Genomic DNA, 17,910 nt, shown 5'->3' on the forward strand with positions numbered 1-17,910 from the left:
CTGGTATTTTTATATTATATATGTAAAGCATAATATGTTATACATGTATGTATATTGTTATAATTGTCTTCTTTAAAAAATAAATAAATAGACATAATATAATGTCTAAAAGTTGATGAATGCCACCTCTTGATCCCCTCCATTTTCTTATTGCTATATATATGTATATATATATATGTGCATTACTATTATTGAATCTGCAAGAAATATTATAAACAAAAGTGTACTCGATACATATCATTTAGTAAATATATTTATTTTAATATAACTATTACATTATTATATATATATATATTTATATTTAATTCAAAATTAAAGCTTCCCTCTCTCACTACTCAGATTTTGCATTTCCAAATACGATGTCACTTAGTGGAAGGATGTTGCTGTGTGTTAAAGAGTTAAACAAGGCCATTGTATACACCTGCTGCCATCAAAACCAACCAATAGCAAGAAGCAGATCCGATGGAAGAAGACAATTGTGGTTCTCTGCTCTGGAATGGTTTCACAACCCAAATAACTGAGACAAGAATTTAGCACCACGAGCTAAGAAAACATGCCATTTTCAGTGTTCCCACTGTTTACCATAGCAAGTTGTTTTTGTTGTGTGGTAGCTATTTGAAGCCATACAGAGTGAACCACGTGAAAGCTAAGTATCTGATGTTGCTACAGGAGAGGTTGTGTATGTGTAAGGGTAGGAGAAAGGTCTGAATGTATTGAACATACAACTGTATACAGATAGATTAGCATTCACCTTTTCTCATTCTTGCTTTTATTTATACACACACACACATATATATATATAGATACATATACATAGACATACATATATCACACATACACATAAACTCACACTTGCCAATTGCAGGGCTGCCACTGATTACCACAGTGAGTTATTCTTGCTATGTGGCACCTATTTACAGCCAAATAGACTGGGGCATCTCAGAGACAAGTGTTTTATATTCAACTTCCAGGCTGTTTATTATTTTGTTAAATGAGAGTGGGAAGTGCAGGGCCTGAAACCCTGTAGCTTCTTAGGACCTTCCTTTTATCCCACCAATCTTCTCAGGCAAGAGGAAAGGAAGACATTATCCTCAAAGCAGACCTCGTCCAAATATTTACAGCATGCTATATTCTGCTAAAGATATCCAAGGATTGTTGAGGAGTGTTAAACTGGGCAACACATTAAAGAATTAAGAATGCAAAGACACAAATAAATACCACTAGGGATCTGCCAATCCACTTGACTGGTATTTCATTTTATGAATCTTCAAAAGAATTTTGACCCCAGCAGGATATGAATTCAGAGGACCAGAACAAATACCACCAGGCATTTGTCCTACACCCAAATAAGTCAGTCAATTCATCATGTCAGTCACTCCCATGCAATATGGTCATCTGAATGTGTGTGTAACATGTAAATAAGAGCTGATGCTTCTATAGTGCTATGCTAACAAGTAACTGTATACTAAACACACAGCCTCTCTACACCACACCACAATATGTGTCAGCAAACCCAGCATGGGGAAATCTGTATTCCAACAGTATTTGTATAGTGTTTGACAAATAATAAAGCATTGTCTTTTTTTCCTTTGCTTTTAAAACTGACTAAATAAGGTCAGAAAATATCAATTTCATTTTTTTTTTTATTAACATAATAGAATTAAAGAGAAGAGGAGTGAGGTGGGAGTAAAATATATGGATTTATTCTTTTGATAAGAACCACTCAGTGTAAGGAGAGTGTCTGATTGTATGTGTATGTGTGTGTGTGTGTATATATATATATATGTAGCTGCTTGTGTCAGTGACTTGTGGGTTGCAAAAGCTGCTCCTTTGGTTGGGTGATTAAACCAAACCATTGGTGGAATTTGAACTCAGAATGCAAAGTGTTGGAACAGACGGCATTAAGCATTTGATTTGATGTCCAAAACACTCAGCCACTTTATTCTGTGTGTGTATATATATGCAGAGAAACAACTCTAGTTCTCTTTCTCATGTGTGTGTATGATAGCTATCATTACTGCTTATAGAAATAAGCAAGAATTGCACGTTTCTACAAAAGTGGGTGTATAATTATGCAACTAATAATAAAATAATTGAAAATTAGCCAATGAATAAATTATGCAGTTCAGTTTATTATCATCATCATCATGATTATTAATGTTGTTGTTATTATTATTATTACAAAAATCATTATAAAATAAATAAATCAACATTGTTATAATCAACCCAGTTCGAATGATTTGAGTGTACTACATGAGTGAAACAAGATATTTAATATAATGTCCATTTCAATTTGTTCTGGACAGAGCGAATAGACTGAGGATTAGAAGAACAAACTATAATCTGTGTGTGTGTGTGTGTGTGTGTGTGCATGAGTAGTTTCAAAACAGAATTTAACAAAGATTAAAAATGTTAAAAGAGTCTTTTGTCTGTAGGATGCAGAAGTGTAGGTGAAAGGGTTGGGGGAGGGGTGGGGGTTGAACCAGTAACAATTTAAATAAAAAAAAATGTAATAAATGTGTTATATAAAGAAACAGAAATATGCCTGTTCACTTTCGTTTGTTTAATGTCCCCGCCACATCCCTTGATCATCAAATCTTATGCTGATAAGAAACAAAACAGAAATATTAAAAAAAAAAAAAAATCGAAGGCAATATAAATAAAAGACCATTTGAGAATCTGGTAGAGGTTTCTTGGGCCCTAGTTGTTGTTGTTGTAGTTGGAAGAAAATTTATGTGAGTGCCGGTAGACCGGCCTTCTCACGGCACTTCTGAATTATGGCACGCAGCATGAATTGGTGCCGTGACAACTCACGGACTTGCTGTGGGAAAAGAACAGAAAAATAAAGATATCAGTAAAATTGAAGTTTTCAAATTCACAAATTAAATTCAATAAAAAGAAAAGAAAATGTATTATTATTACTGAGGTGGTGAACTGGTAGAATTGCTACCATACTGAATAAAATGCTGCCAAGGCCAACTTTACCTTCCCTTCTTTTGGGGGTTGATAAATTAAGTACCAGTTGAATAATGGGGTCGATGTGCAATTGACTAATTTCAGGCCTTGTGCCTATAGTAGAAAGGGTATTATTATATTATTATCATCAAGGTGGTGAGCTGGCAAAATGCGTAGCGGCATTCCATTTGTCTTTACATTCTGGGTTCAAATTCCCTTGGAGCCAAATTTTCCTTTCCTCCTTTCAGGGTTGATTATATAAGTACCAGTTGAGCATTGGAGTCAATTTAATCAACTTAGCTCCTCCCCCGAAATTGCTGGCCTTGTGCCAAAGTTTGAAACCATTATCATTATTAAAATATCAGTCAAGTATTGGGATTGATGGCTTTGTGCTTACATTAGAAACAATTCATCAATATCATTTAATGTCCGTTTTTCCATGCTGGCATGGGTTGGACAGTTTAACAGGAGCTGGCTAGACAGAGGACTGTGCCAAGTTCATCTGTTTGTTTTGGCATGGTTTTTACGGCTTGATGCCCTTCCTAATACTAACCACTTCAGATTGGACTGGGTGCTTCTGTAAAAGGGTTGGTGTTAGGAAGGGCATCAAGCTATAAAACCCATACCAAAGCAGACAGTGGAGGTTGGCTTAGGCTCTTTGCATTCTGAGCTCAAATCCTGCTACAGTCAACTTTGCCTTTCATCCCTCTGAGAGTGATAAAATGAAATAGCAGTCAAATACTGGAATTGATGTAATTGATTAACCTCCACTCCAAAATGTCAGGCCTTCAGACAAAATGCTAAGCATTTTTTCCAGTTCTTTACATTCTGGGTTCTACCAAGGTCAACTTTGCCTTTCATCCTTTTAGGATTGATAAAATAAGCACCAATTGAACACTAGAGTCGATGTAACTGACTAACCTTTTCCCTTAAAACTGTTGGCTCTAGGACAAAATTCGAAACTACTACTACTACTATTATTATTATTATTATAATAATAATAATAATTTTTGTTGTGGTGTTAAGAACATACAGCTCTGAGTCTCTCATAAGTTTTGATGTTAGATTTTAACTGTCAGGAATTTATGTCCAGAATTTTTGATTTATGTGACCAAAGTTCAGTTGGTCAATACTAGCAAAATATACTAATTTATAGAGATTTTTTACAGATAGTCTTACAAAATATAAAACATATTGAAAATTACTGGAACACAGGCAGTCCAGTCACTGGAAATATCATCATAACAGGTGGAAGTGAAAACATTGAGTAAAATTATTTTCCAAAAATCCTTTGTTCAGTATCTATTTTTCTCAACTTTATCCTACATTGCGAGAAGGTCAAAATAAGCAAAGTCATTGATAGCAAGAATCAAAGAACCCCACTACTATTTCACAAAGTCCCTATATAAGACAGTAGGCAGTTTGCTGAAGATGTGGCTGGTGCACTGAATGTGTTACTTTATTCACTAATGTCATCTCTATTTTAAAGAGAGTCATGAGTTTTTTTAAGGGACATTATATTAAGCTGATTCGTGTGGGCCTTATTTAAAAAAAAAAAGCCACTTCATTGGTTACATAACAACACAAAGTTCATCACTACTTCTTGTGGTCACTACCTTAAAGACAGGTTTTTCTTGAGAGAACATTTAGATGTTACGCAACAAAATGTAGATCTTGTTCTGTGTCTAATTTATATTTAAAACATATTGCTCTTATGGAAAGAAATAAACAAAACTGACAGCTCTACAGATCCTTTATGTTTCAATAAACATTATTTCATTCAATTCATTAGAATATCTGGTGGTGGATTTAAGTTTTACAGTTTTTTAGACTTCAGTAAACTTTTTCTGCATTTTGACAGCTGCAATGGGCTGTGTGGTAAGAAGTTTGTTTCCTAACCATGTGGTTCTGGGTTCAGTCCTAGTATACGACACCTTGGGTAAGTGTCCTCTATAGCCATGGGTCAGCCAAAGCCCAGTGAGTGGATTTAGTAGAAGGAAACTGAAAAAAGCTCAATGTATGTATGTATGTATGTAAGCATGCATGCATGTATATATATATATATATTTGTGCATGTGTATGTATTTTTATTTTGACACTGCATGCTAATTGCTTCATCAAAGCAGTGTCTCTCATTTCCAATATTCTGCAAGAACATGTCTGGTCATGGGGGAAATATCTCCTTGTTTGGAAACAAACAAGGGTTAGCAACGGGAAGGGCATCCTACCTCATTAAACTCTGTCTGGCCTATGCAAACATAGAAAAGTGGATGTTAAAATGATGATGATGATAATTTTGGAGTTACAGGATTACATGGCTGCAGGCTTGGCTGGGTGGATATGGAGTTTACTTCATAACTGCATGGTTTCAAGTTCTATCTCAGAGAGTGTCGTCTACTATAGCCTTGAGATGATTAATACTCTGTGAGTGGAACTGATAGACGGAAACTTCATGGAAGCCTGCTCTGTGTGTGCATGTGAATGTTGACATTTCAAGGATTTGTTTGTCACTGTTAGAACAAAACAATAATGGGATATTTACATTCCCCGGTTACCTGCACATGTGAAAGCCAGTGGAATAAAAAATTGAACGAGGGATAAGAATTGACAACAGAAAGAGCAACCAACTCTAAAATGTTATCTCAAATAAATCTCCATCCAACCCATGCTAGCATAAGAAAATAGATGTAAAAATGAACAAAAAAGTTTCAATACAGTGAACAGTAAGGATATTTATTAGGAAGTATTTAATAGGTTATTGAAGAAACAACAAAGCAAATCCCTTTCTGGGTCAGCCAGGAAGAGATGTCTTAGTCTTAGAGAAGTGTCTGCAGGATCAATTAAAGGAAAAAAAAAAGACTAACTAATGCTTGTTTGGTGCTCCTTATGGCAAGGGTGAGCAGGTTACTTACTTTGAGAAAGATATCAAGATCAATAACACTTCTTCGTAAAGCTTCTCCTAGATAATAAATGGTATCTTCTATAGCTTGTTCTTTAGCAAACGCATTCAACAATCTGAAATGAAATAAACAAAATATATATGCAGTAAGGAAGGAGAGGAACAGTTGAGGGAAGGAGGAGGAGAGAGAGGAAAAGAGTGCGTGTGTGCATGTGTCTGCATAACTGCATGCATGTCTATATGAATATGCATGTTATGTGCAAAGCTACAAAACTGTGTGCATACTTGTACAGGATGTGTGTACATATGTTTGTCTATGCCTGACGGTGCAAATTTCCCTACATGACAGTATTTCACCTTTCTTTAGCTATACTCAAGAAGATTCACCCACCACAACAGAACTGAAATCCTAAAATTAAGGTGTCATATAAAAAGCATTGATGTGGATGCTGGTGCCACATAAAAAGCACTGGTGATGGTGCCACGTAAAAAGTGCTGATGATGGTGCCAACACCTGTGAAAAGCCCAGCAGCTACGGGGAGTCTGGGGAAGCAAAGCACTGGTGATGGTGCCATGTAAAAAATACTGGTGATGGTGCCACATAAAAAGCACTGGTGATGGTGCCACGTAAAAAGCACTGGTGATGGTGCCACATGAAAAGCACCCAGTAGACTCTATAAAGTGGTTAGCATTAGGAAGGGCATCTAGCCATAGAAACTAAGCCAAAACAGATTATGGAGTCTGATGTGGTCCCTGGCCTTGTCAGTTCCTGTGAAGCCATCCAACTCATGCAAGCATGGGAAATAGACGTATGATGACGGCATGAAAATGGAATGCAATTGGAAGTGGACAATAAACAACATCATCCACCAGCAGCAGCAGGCAGCTTCATCCATGCTACATTTGCCACTAGGACCTCCTTTAATCCTTTAGCATTTAAACTGGCTAAAATATTCTACTCCTTTTTTGTTCAAATTGGCCATTTCCAGCCTCTCTGCTATTCTAGAAATAAGTAATCACATCACTGAAATCTTGAAGCTACAAGATAATGCATTATTATCGAAAACAATGTGAATCTATAAGCAATACATTTGACAGAGTGATCCGAATCTAAAGGGTTGGTTATGCTTAGTGACCCTTAAAATAAATACCAAGGGGTTGGGGCTGAGGGAAGAGGAAGGTTTTTAAAAAAAAAAGTGTTTAAGTTACACATAAATAAATAGCGAGTGTCAATTGACCAGTCCTAGTACTAATAGATTAAACATACTGTCTGTAGAGTGGTGTTGTAGTAACAACAGCTTCATCAATTTTAAGCTCTCCCTGGTTCTCCATTTTGTTCAAGGTTTCTTTCAGTTCAGCATTTTTCTCCTTCAGTATAGAAATATTCTTCTCCACCTCATCCTGAAATGACAAACAACATTCGAATACAATAATGGTTTGGATTAACATGACAACAGCTTCACTCCCCAGCTAGCTAAAAAGTCTTAATTACTCTATCCTGAACACACATATACAAGACAAAAATTTTCTTAATGAGATTTTTGATGATCTAACCACATTAACTTGATTGTTATTTTTTCGGCATTTCTGAATAAATAACTTTCATTAATTCTGTTTCTTTTATTTGCTAATTTTTCACGTCTACTTGTGTGCAGTAATTTATTTCAGGTGCCAGCATTACAACCATGTGGTTTGGGGGTTCATTCCCACTGCACAGTACCTTGGGATTGAACCCAGGACATATGATTTGGAAGTAAGCTTCTCACCACATAGCCATGCCTGCACCATAAAGTGACAAATTCATTGAATGGGGTGGGGACAAATAACCCCCAGTACTTTATTGACTTGAAAATATTAACTTAGAATGTAAAAGTGTGCAGGTGTGGCTGTGTGGTAAGAAGCTTGCTTCTCAACCATATGGCTCCAGGTTCAGTTCCACTGCATGGCACTTTGGGTGTCTTCTACTTTGGCCTTGGGCTGACCTAAGCCTTGTGAGTGGATTTTGTGGATGGAAACTGGAAGAAGCCTGTTGTGTGTGTGTGTGTATATACATATTTATGTGTGTGTCTGTGGGTGTTTGTACCCCCACCATCGCTTGACAACCGATGTTGGTGTGTTTATGTCTCTGTAACTTAGTGATTTGGCAAAGGTGACCAATAGAATAAAGTACTAGCTTACAAAGAGTAAGTCCTGGGGTTGATTTCTTCAACTAAAACCCCTTAAGGCGGTGCTCCAGCATGGCTGCAGTCAAAATGACTGAAATGTGTAAAAGACTAAAAGACTAGCTAAATGAACCCCTGCCCTGCCACCACCTTAATAATACCAGCTGTTCACATAGAGATACTTATTTCAATACAAACCTTCTCTTGTTCCAAAGATTTCATCATCTTCTCCAGACACTCACGACCCTTTTGAAGGTCATTCTGTGTTTTATACAGCGTATCCATTTCAGCCTGAAAGTTTACAGATTTCAGAGGAGAGGCTTTAGGATTTTATATATCGTCACGGTAATTCAGCACAAAGGAAATATTGGGTCATCCCATAAATAATGTGGTTTTTCAATTGCATGAACTAAAAGTCGGAGGGGGATGGGATAAACTACCTGCATCAACTTACTGCAAAAGCAGATAGTAATTTTATCTTGTCCTTATTCTTAGAGCATGTTTTGAAGAGTGCAGATTGATTTTAACAGCTATTTTTTCAAATCTATAATAGAAGTGACAAAAGAGCATATTCGGCATATTTTGCTTTCTGAGTTCAATAAAGGCAACAACACAATGGAAAGTGGGAGGAATGTTAATGTAGTATATGGGGATCAGACAATAAGCATAAGCCAGTGTCAACTGTGGTTCCAGAAATTCTGAGCCGGAAACTACAGCCTAGAAGATGAGCCTCATCCTGGAAGATCTATAGAGCACGACGAGGACGTCTGCAAACCCTGGTGAAATAAAATCCCATCGTAATTGTTGAGGAGCTAGCAGAGAAGCTTGGATTTGGTCATTCAACCATTCATTGATACCTGTGTGCCATCAGAAAAGTCGGCAAATTAGGTCAATGGATTCCTCACAAACTTTTCAAGTCTAATCATGCGCAGAGAGTGAAGGTGTGCTCTTCTTTGCTGTCACGTCTCATGAATGAACCTTTTTTACCCATGTAAGGTGTTGTTATCTGTTTGGTGGGATATGAAAGCACACTCAAACTACCTTAGAAAATGATGGACATATTGTAAAATGTAGTCTTAGATATACAAAAAGACAGATTGATCATGGTTGGAGCTTCCTTTGATCACAGGCCTGCTCAATGAAGGATGACCAAGGAGCAAAATGTAAAATAAATCGAAGAACCATGGTAGTATTTGAACTCAGAAGGTAGTTTTAGGCATGGGGATTTTAGTGAGTTGATAAGTGGATTCAATAGGGAGGCTCTATGTAGTTGCTCAGCCTGTAAGAAATAGCAGCTAAGTTTCCTTCAAATTACATTCTGCCATCTTAAAAGGAAAAACAGGACCATTTTAGCTACCGTTACAAGTATGATAAGGCACAATTTTTTGCCCCCTAAACAAATTAGTCTCCATTTTAACTCAAAATCAGTGTTCAGGTTACAGGCAAACTGAGGCCCAAGAAATGGCCTGCCAGTATTGTGGTGTGCCTTATCTTTGCACTTAGTAAGCCATTAAATACAATATTATACAGTACCGGACCTCTTATATGGCTTTCAAAAATCTGGGAATACTGTGCAATATACTGTATTGAGAAAACAGACTGTTTTTGAAGTTGGTTAATTTATATACAGTGTGTTAAAAATAATTTTGTTCTTTACTTTTTTAAGTGGATTAATAAAGATTAAACACACTATGCTTTAGATGTGTATTAATTTGTACCTGTATCTGTTAAGTAAAATCATGTTCATTATTTCATCTAATTTTCTTCCTATAATCATTATACTGTATACATGATACAGTATGGTATATTTGAAGACTGTTAAGTGGATTAGAAATGTATTAATCGGAATCTGTTAAATACACTTTAGCTCTTTACATTCCATAGTTAATTTCATGTTTTAAATATATACTCAAAAAGCACTCATGCCGGTGCTATGTAAAAGCACCCTGCAGACTCAATAAAGTGGTTGGCATTAGGAAGGGCATCCAGCTGTAGAAACCATGCCAAAACAGACATAGAACCTGAACAGCTCTTCAACTGGTCAGCTCCTGTCAAACTGTCCAACCCATGCCAGCATGGAAAATGGATGACGATGATGATGATTTAGACTGTCTCCAAAATAACTAGAAAATCCAGAAATCTGAGTCACTTCTAGTTCCAAGTTTGCCAAATAATTATTGCAGTACTATATAATGTAGTTTTGAGAAATCTCTTAAAAAGAACAGTTGATCCCAAGCCTGGATGCTTTTGATCATAGACCTGGGACTAATACAAAAGTTCTTAGTTATAATTTTGTTAAGTTAGAGATTGAGGAAGATTTATAAAACTACATGATTGTTGCAGACCTGAGCTTGGGCAAATGTTTCCTTTAGACGACGTTTCAGTGTCTCTTCCACAGCAGATATCAGTGAGGCCTTAATGTGTTCCTCTGTCACAGTACTTGTACCAGATACTGTTTGTGTTAAATGAGTTCCTGAATGAGGTGAAGAGAAAACAAGCATTAAAAAACTTATTGTAAATACTGTTAAAAGCTCATATTATTAACATAGAGTAAATACTGGTAAATATTCATATAATAACATATACTAAATATGGTTAAACTTTTGTTACCATATTTCCATTAAAAACATCTTTATTTTAATGAGTTTAGAAAATAATGAAAAATTTGATATAGCTTTGTCATTATTAAGTTTATGTTCGGAACATAAATATGAAACTTTAAAAGAAAATTTTAATTCAGGTCACTTGAAAACAGGAAGTTTGTACTATAAAACCATAAGGTATATTGGTATCAAACAGGTTAAATATTCATAAATTAACACTGAATAAACATGGTTAAATATTCATAAATTATCACTGATTGAATATGGTTAAATATTCATGAATTAACATAGATTAGCAATGTACAGTCACACATGGTTAATCATTATGTCACTGTATAAAGCAAAGTACTACTGCAAACACAAAAACCAAACTGTTGTGTGCATCACAGCCATACAATCATATGAGAAAGCCTTCTTGTGGTTACTCAATCTGTTTGAAACAGCAGCTGAATCATTCTCAAATCACACTCTTTCAAATAAAGAAAGGACACATTTGATAATGTGGTCCTATACACTTCTAAAAATGACATGGTGGCCATCACTGGAATGTCTCTGATCATAAGTTTGCTTGACAAAGATTGGATTGAGGCTAAAAAACAATGACAAATCACACACTGCCACAAAATATCTAAATGGTGTGTTATTATAACTACAGAACTACACGAATATTCACACACACTATCATAGAATATCAAAATACTGTGTCATCACCACTGCAAAAACTATACTAACATCCACTCACCCACACTACAACAAATAGTCACACACAAGGTTAAAACTCTGTGATGGATTGCTAAGAATATCAAAGTCTTGAAATCACATTTAACCCTTTAGCATTTAAACCGGCCATATTTGGCCCAAATATTCTGTTTCATGTTCAAACTGACTGGATCTGGCCTCTCATACCTACCCTACAATGTCATTCTAAAACTAAACAACCACATCATTGAAATCTTGAAGTTACAAGATAATGCAAGATTAATTCAAAACAATGTGAATGAATAAGGATTACATTTGATAGAATAATCTGAATGCTAAGAATGCAATGTGTCAGAAAAGTTACTTCACAAATAAAGGTTTCTGTCACATCAAAGACAGAAGGGTCAACATCATGACCTTTATTTTGTCTCACCCCCACCTCTATAAAACAACTGACATTTCAGGGGGAAAAAAACCATAGCTTCTGATTTATTCTCACACTCCACAAATGGTCTGAAAGCTTACAACTAACTGGGGTCAACGAAAGGATATTTTTAGCTAGATGATGGTGGTGGTGGTGGTGGTTGTGTTGATATTAAACTAGGTGATGGGTTAAACCCACCACCTTAGAACAGATACATCATAGTCACATCCACTTTTCCATGGGTCAGACGGAGTTTATCGGGGAAGATTTTCTATGCAAACCCTCACCTGTTTCCAAGCAAAGTAGTATTACCCCATAGCCAGATATGTTCTTGGAGAATGTTAGAAATGAAGGACACTGCTTGACATTCCTTTACATGATGTCAAGATAAGGTCACACACACATATATATATATATATATATACGACAATCTTATAGTTTCCATCTACCAAATACATTCACAAGGCTTTAGTTAGCCTAGGGCTATAGTAGAAGACACCTACCCAAGGTGCTGTGCAGTTGGACTGAACCCAGAACCATGCAGTTGGGAAGTAAACTTCTTACCACAGCCATACCTATACCTAGGCAACCATAATTCATAGCCATCGAATTTCACACTCAAGGTTTGGCTGATCTGAAGCCATGCTAAAGGGGACCTGTATATGCTCAAGATTCAGAGCAGTGAGATCAAACCACTTGCAAAGAGAACTTCTTAAGATTTCCATGCCGGCACAGGTCGCATAAGTGTCTTGCAGTCAACATGCCCCAGTCCATTATCTTGCACACACATTAACTTAGTTATTACTTCAGATCGAGCCTTTCTGTCTCATCTCATTTCATTTCATTTCTATTTATCTTATCCTCAACTTCAAATATCTCCTCTTCTCATCCTTCCCTCCATAACACACACACACACACACACAAAGAAAACTGCCATTCTTGGTTACTGTTTATGTTATGATTTTAGAATGGTTATTACAGCTAGATGCCCGTCCTATCACCAACCAGTTTACAGCATAGACTAAATCCATTTTATCATGCTACCAACACTATAGATGTCTTTGATAGAACTAAAGAGACTCCTTCTACCTTCTATAAGTTCTTATTTAGAATTATTCCTTTTCAAAATGAATTGATAATGCCAGTGCCACTCCTTGTGGAACCAACATTTGTAAGTGACTACAACTACAACATCAACCACAACTTGTGAGCATCAATGCATACCACAACAAAGCAGTAATGTTAGCAATCATCATCGATCAAACAAATGAAGTATTGGAGCATCACCTACAAATCTGGTTCAAAAATACATAAAACTCACTAAAAACTATTAAAACAAAACAAAATAAAAAAAACCATGAAACCAACAGCAGAAATACAAAGAAGCAAAATGTGTTGGTGTGGTAGAAAATAATGTGTGGACTAAGTGTGAATTACCTGATGTAGTTGAGTTGAGCCCAAACATAGGTGTTGGAGTGGTAACCGACGAAGTCGATTCAGAGTAAGCTGGGTATCCAAGGTAGGGAGTGTTGTACAATGGGTATTGAGGATGTGCAGGGTACGGTAGAGGGTTATTTAAATTAGATGGGTAATAAGAGCTAGCAGTGGTCTGTGGTGCAGTATAAGGAATAGGATATGGAGGTATACTGCTTGAAGTTGCAGGACTTGGCATGTAAGGACCTGAAACAATGGAATTGAAAAACATAAATGTTGGTTTAGTGTGTGTGTGTATGTATATATGTGTATGTGTGTGAATGTATACACGAGAGAGAGAAACCAAGAAATATATCACATAGTGTTAATATATTGTATATAGTTAGTAATTTCAAATATCAATGAATATTTATATTAATATATAATAGTAAAAGAACATAGTATATCACAAATTGTATTACAAAGTTAGTATATTGTATCTGTATTAATATATAGTTAGTTTGCAATAGATAACATTAGTATTACTGTACATAGTGCTGGTATATAGTTACTGCACTTTATCTGTATATAAGATGTATTTTGTATAGCACATGTGTGTGTGTGTGTGTGTGTGTTTGGGGGCTTGTATGGTTCAGTACTAGCTACACTTTTGTGCTGGCTATGTGAAGGTGTCTTCTATGCAATGGTGTGAGCTGTGTTAAGGCTGTACTTCATTGGCTGTTATATTAGCATGATTGAGTGTCTTAGCAAGATGGAAAAATATATGTGAATGTGTATAAAGAGACACTGTCTCAGAACATCTCATCATTTTGCACAGGCATAATGTATCTGGATATGTGAAGATAATGTGATCTTATACAAGGATATCACATGATCTTGTATGGTAATCCCATGTGAACATATCATGTGGTCTACTGGGGTAATGTGTTGGAAGATTATATCGTCATATATCTAATTGTTAAAATATGTAATAAAAAAATAAAAAAATTTTAAACCCCATCAAACATCATAAATGTGACAATTTAACACAGAATAACAAAAATATTCTAGTCTTTTAAAATAATGCCAAATTCTATTCTTTACATAACATAAAAGCTTTACAACTGTGTGTGAGTGTAAGGAATCATGGAAAAGTTGAATCTTTGGATTGAATTTTAACTCATTTCATTGGAATGTCCCAGCATATCTTTATTAGACTCAGTTTATCTAAATACAACAACAACAAAGGAACATTAAATCAAGAAGAATAGCTTACTTTGTCTTGTAGGATACGGAGGGTGAGAAGTTTGAGCCATTGAATTGCTAGAAGACCAGTCACCCATGTCTACCTGATACGAGGAGTTGACAGGATTCTGTTGAACCTTCGAGAAGACAGGAGGTTCTTCACCAAACTTTTCTGCCAGTCTATTCAAAAGTCCATAGAGGTCAGACTGAGGCTAGAAAAAATTAGAAGAAAGCATAGAGGTAAGCTGTAGTACCAATAATGTCAAATTATTAAATAAACACTAATATTTAAAAAAATTAGTGGTGATATGCTTTGGCAGAAAAATCATAGAGTAAAGTTTACAAATTTTGATAAATTTCGTGTACAGTAAGGTGTTGAGAATTTTAATGTTTGTATGTTGTAAGGAGAGGAAAATACTGATGTTTGAAGCAAAATCTTCTGTCAGAAAGAAAAACAAAACGTTCTCTAAGATTATATTATAAAAACTGGGCTGTGGATCACATTATTTTAAATATGAATTTAGAAGAACATGGGGAAATGGTAAAATCATCACAGCTGTGTGGTGTTTGTTTCAGTTCACTTCACTCCATGTTCAAATTCAACCAAAGTCAACTTTGCCTTTTATCCTTTTGGAGTCAACATATAAAGTGCTCATCAATGGGATGAATAAGCAAAATTGTTAGAGTGTCTTATGAGATGCCTGGTTGCTCTTGCATTCTGTTTGTGATACCTGTGGAGACACTGGCACCTCACCAAATCAACTAGGTGCTGTGTATGCAAGGCCAATTACTGGTTCTACCGTTAAAAAAAAAAATCACCTTAATCAGGCCAGTAGCTTGGAGAGAAACTTTCTAAGTGTCGATACTGAGGCCATCTATAACATGACAACACTGGCCATTGACTTTACATCAGTGGGTAAATTGGCAGAGCCATTAGAAAGTTGGAAAGAACATTTTAGAGCATATGTTCTGATATTCTGTGCCTTGAGTTCAAATCCTATCGAGGCTCCCTTGCTTTTCAGGCTTGATAAATAAAAGACCAGTCCAGGAAAGTGGGTTGGCAGATTTGTTAGAGCACTGGACAAGATGCTCTAGAGTAACTGTTCCAGCTGTAAGTTTAAAGTTCAAGTCCTGCTTCCAGTCACCAGAAAAACTGCTCTTTAGGAAGCAAAAATGATGATAAACTTGAGAAAGCCTTAAACAAGTGACCATGTATTTTCAGTTAATCATTCTCCATAGAGTATATGAGCTGGTAGGAGGGAATGAATAGAAACTTTTGTCTTATGCAATTCTTTTCTTGTTCCATTAAATTAGAATGTTTAGTAAAACATGCTCAGTTTTTCAAGGAAGATTTTTATGAGTTAACGACATCACATGACTGCAGTGTTGACTCATACATCATGTAACTGTTGAAAGACAAAGTGGTGGGTGGGTCGGCTAAAAAACCATGTAGTGGGTGGGACAGTTGAAAGACCATGTAGTGGGCAAAACAGTTGAAAGATGAGTAGTAGATGAGCTGTCAAAAAGATTAACAAAATTGATAAAACTGGTAAAAAATGAAATGTTAAATAAAACTTACATATTTCCACTGTAACAAGAAAGGCAAATTGATTTTGCCGTTAGGGTCAACATGTCTACCTGGCTTGATCTGCATGTTGGGAGTCGGCTTGACATAAACAATGGGGGCACAATGAGGGTGGGTATCTAACAACCAGACACATATGGGAATGTTGTATCTGTTATCTGAAAAAGAAAAAAAAAAAGGAAACTCAGCAATTGGCAAAATTCTTTTTTGGAGATGCTCCCTCTCTCTCTCTCTCTCTCTCTGACTGGGTAACCATGTATCTCCTCTACAGCAAGACACCTGTTTCTGTCCCTCTGTCACACTCCAACCTCCCACCATCTTGCATAAGACCACTTTCTCCAATACCACACTCCTGCCAAGGATCTTTGTTTTGCAAGTTGCTTGGTGACCCTGTCAGTGCTGGTACAATGTAAAAAAAACCATCCAGTCCACACTGTAACGTGGATGGTGTTAGGAAGGGCATCTATCCAGCTGTAAAAACCATGCCAAACAGACAGTGAAGCCAGGTGCAGTCTCCTGCCGAACCAGCTCTTGACAAACTGTCCGACCCATGCCAGCATGGAAAATAGATGTTAAATGATGAGGATGAGGATGAAGATGAGATGAAGAACAAGAAAATTTTTAACATGAAAGAACAGAAGGGAAGGTCTTCTGAAGAGAAATCTTAAAGTGAACCAATTACTGAATATTTAATTTTTTTTATCATTAAAGTTAATTGTCGTCAGGTGAAGAGGGACAAACTGTTATTTTTTTACCTTTTAATTGTGTCAGTTATTGGACTGTAGCCATACAGAGGCGCTGCTTTGAAGGATTTTGGTTGTAGGAATCAACCCCAGTACTTATTTTATTCTTAAAGCCTGGTACTTATTCCATTGGTCTCTTTTGCTGAACCACTAGGTTATGAAGGACATAAACAAATCAACAGATTGTCAAGGAGTGGTGGCAGACTAACACATGCAAAAAATATAAATAATATATATATAATATAATATATATAAATAATATATATAAATAATATATATATAATATATATATAAATAATATATATATAATACTAGCAGAGATACCTGGCGTTGCCCGTGTTACATGCAAATGAAGAATGCGACTTTTCTGTTATATGTTCTGTAAGGAACTGGAATACATATGATTCGAATTTCATCAAAATTGCACATGAGGGTTCTTTCCTTCTTTACACACCCTAAAAAATTCTAGTCATGAGACATGTATCCCATACTATTGATCTTTATGCGCATATTCCAAAATTTCAGTCTTCTGGAACCTGTAAAAATGATTTTGCTCCTGGAAAATGGAGCTCATGGAGCTCTAAAATGTGGGAATGAAGGCCCCTATTGGGGATGGGGGTGTTAATGTCAACCAGAGAAGTTGAATTGGTGGGAATGTTTTTAACTTGGGTCTTATAGTATGTCTGTATATATGTGAGAGTATAGTTTCACTTGAATAGTTTCAGTATGAAATTGAAAGTATTAAAGTGAAAATATTTGAAATTACAGTAGTGACATATTATTGCTTCACTTTTGACAGGTAATACTGAAATAGTGGAATAGTTTCAGTGTTAAAGTGAAAGTATCTGACATTACAGTAGAGTGATGCTATTGTTTCACTTTTGACATGTAATACTGAAATAGTGGAGGAGATATGATATTGCTGTGGGCTCGAACTATGCAAGAAGTTAAAAATTTGTTTGGCCTAAGACACTACATGGACCCTAAGTAAGGCATGTGTTAATTTGGAATGAAATTGGTTGTGTAGTTCTCGAGTTTTAGGAATTCACACAGACACACATTCTCATCTTTGTATATCAGATATTTATGCGCACATTCCAAAATTCCAGTGTTATGGACCCTGTAAAAATGATTTTGCTCCTGAAAAATGGAGCTCATGGAGCTGAAAAATGTTGGAGTTAA

General features: G+C 36.0%; 1 protein-coding gene across 2 annotated transcripts in view; it reads right to left on the bottom strand.

Moving 5' to 3' along the window:
- Positions 1-235: 235 nt before the first annotated feature.
- LOC106874961 (tumor susceptibility gene 101 protein) overlaps positions 236-17,910 on the bottom strand; it is a 58,816-nt gene continuing 41,141 nt past the window's right edge. For both annotated transcript variants that reach the window (XM_052976441.1, XM_052976440.1), the window contains exons 4-11: positions 15,980-16,143; positions 14,432-14,612; positions 13,180-13,422; positions 10,362-10,489; positions 8,215-8,307; positions 7,122-7,255; positions 5,868-5,970; positions 236-2,821 (exon numbers count right to left, since the gene is read on the bottom strand). In XM_052976441.1, coding sequence (XP_052832401.1) covers positions 2,732-2,821; positions 5,868-5,970; positions 7,122-7,255; positions 8,215-8,307; positions 10,362-10,489; positions 13,180-13,422; positions 14,432-14,612; positions 15,980-16,054 — 1,047 coding nt within the window. In that variant the 5' untranslated portion in view covers positions 16,055-16,143 and the 3' untranslated portion in view covers positions 236-2,731. The remainder of the gene's footprint in view (positions 2,822-5,867; positions 5,971-7,121; positions 7,256-8,214; positions 8,308-10,361; positions 10,490-13,179; positions 13,423-14,431; positions 14,613-15,979; positions 16,144-17,910) is intronic.

The sequence above is a fragment of the Octopus bimaculoides genome, chromosome 24, assembly GCF_001194135.2.
Source record: "Octopus bimaculoides isolate UCB-OBI-ISO-001 chromosome 24, ASM119413v2, whole genome shotgun sequence".
NCBI classification, from domain to species: Eukaryota; Metazoa; Mollusca; class Cephalopoda; order Octopoda; family Octopodidae; genus Octopus; species Octopus bimaculoides.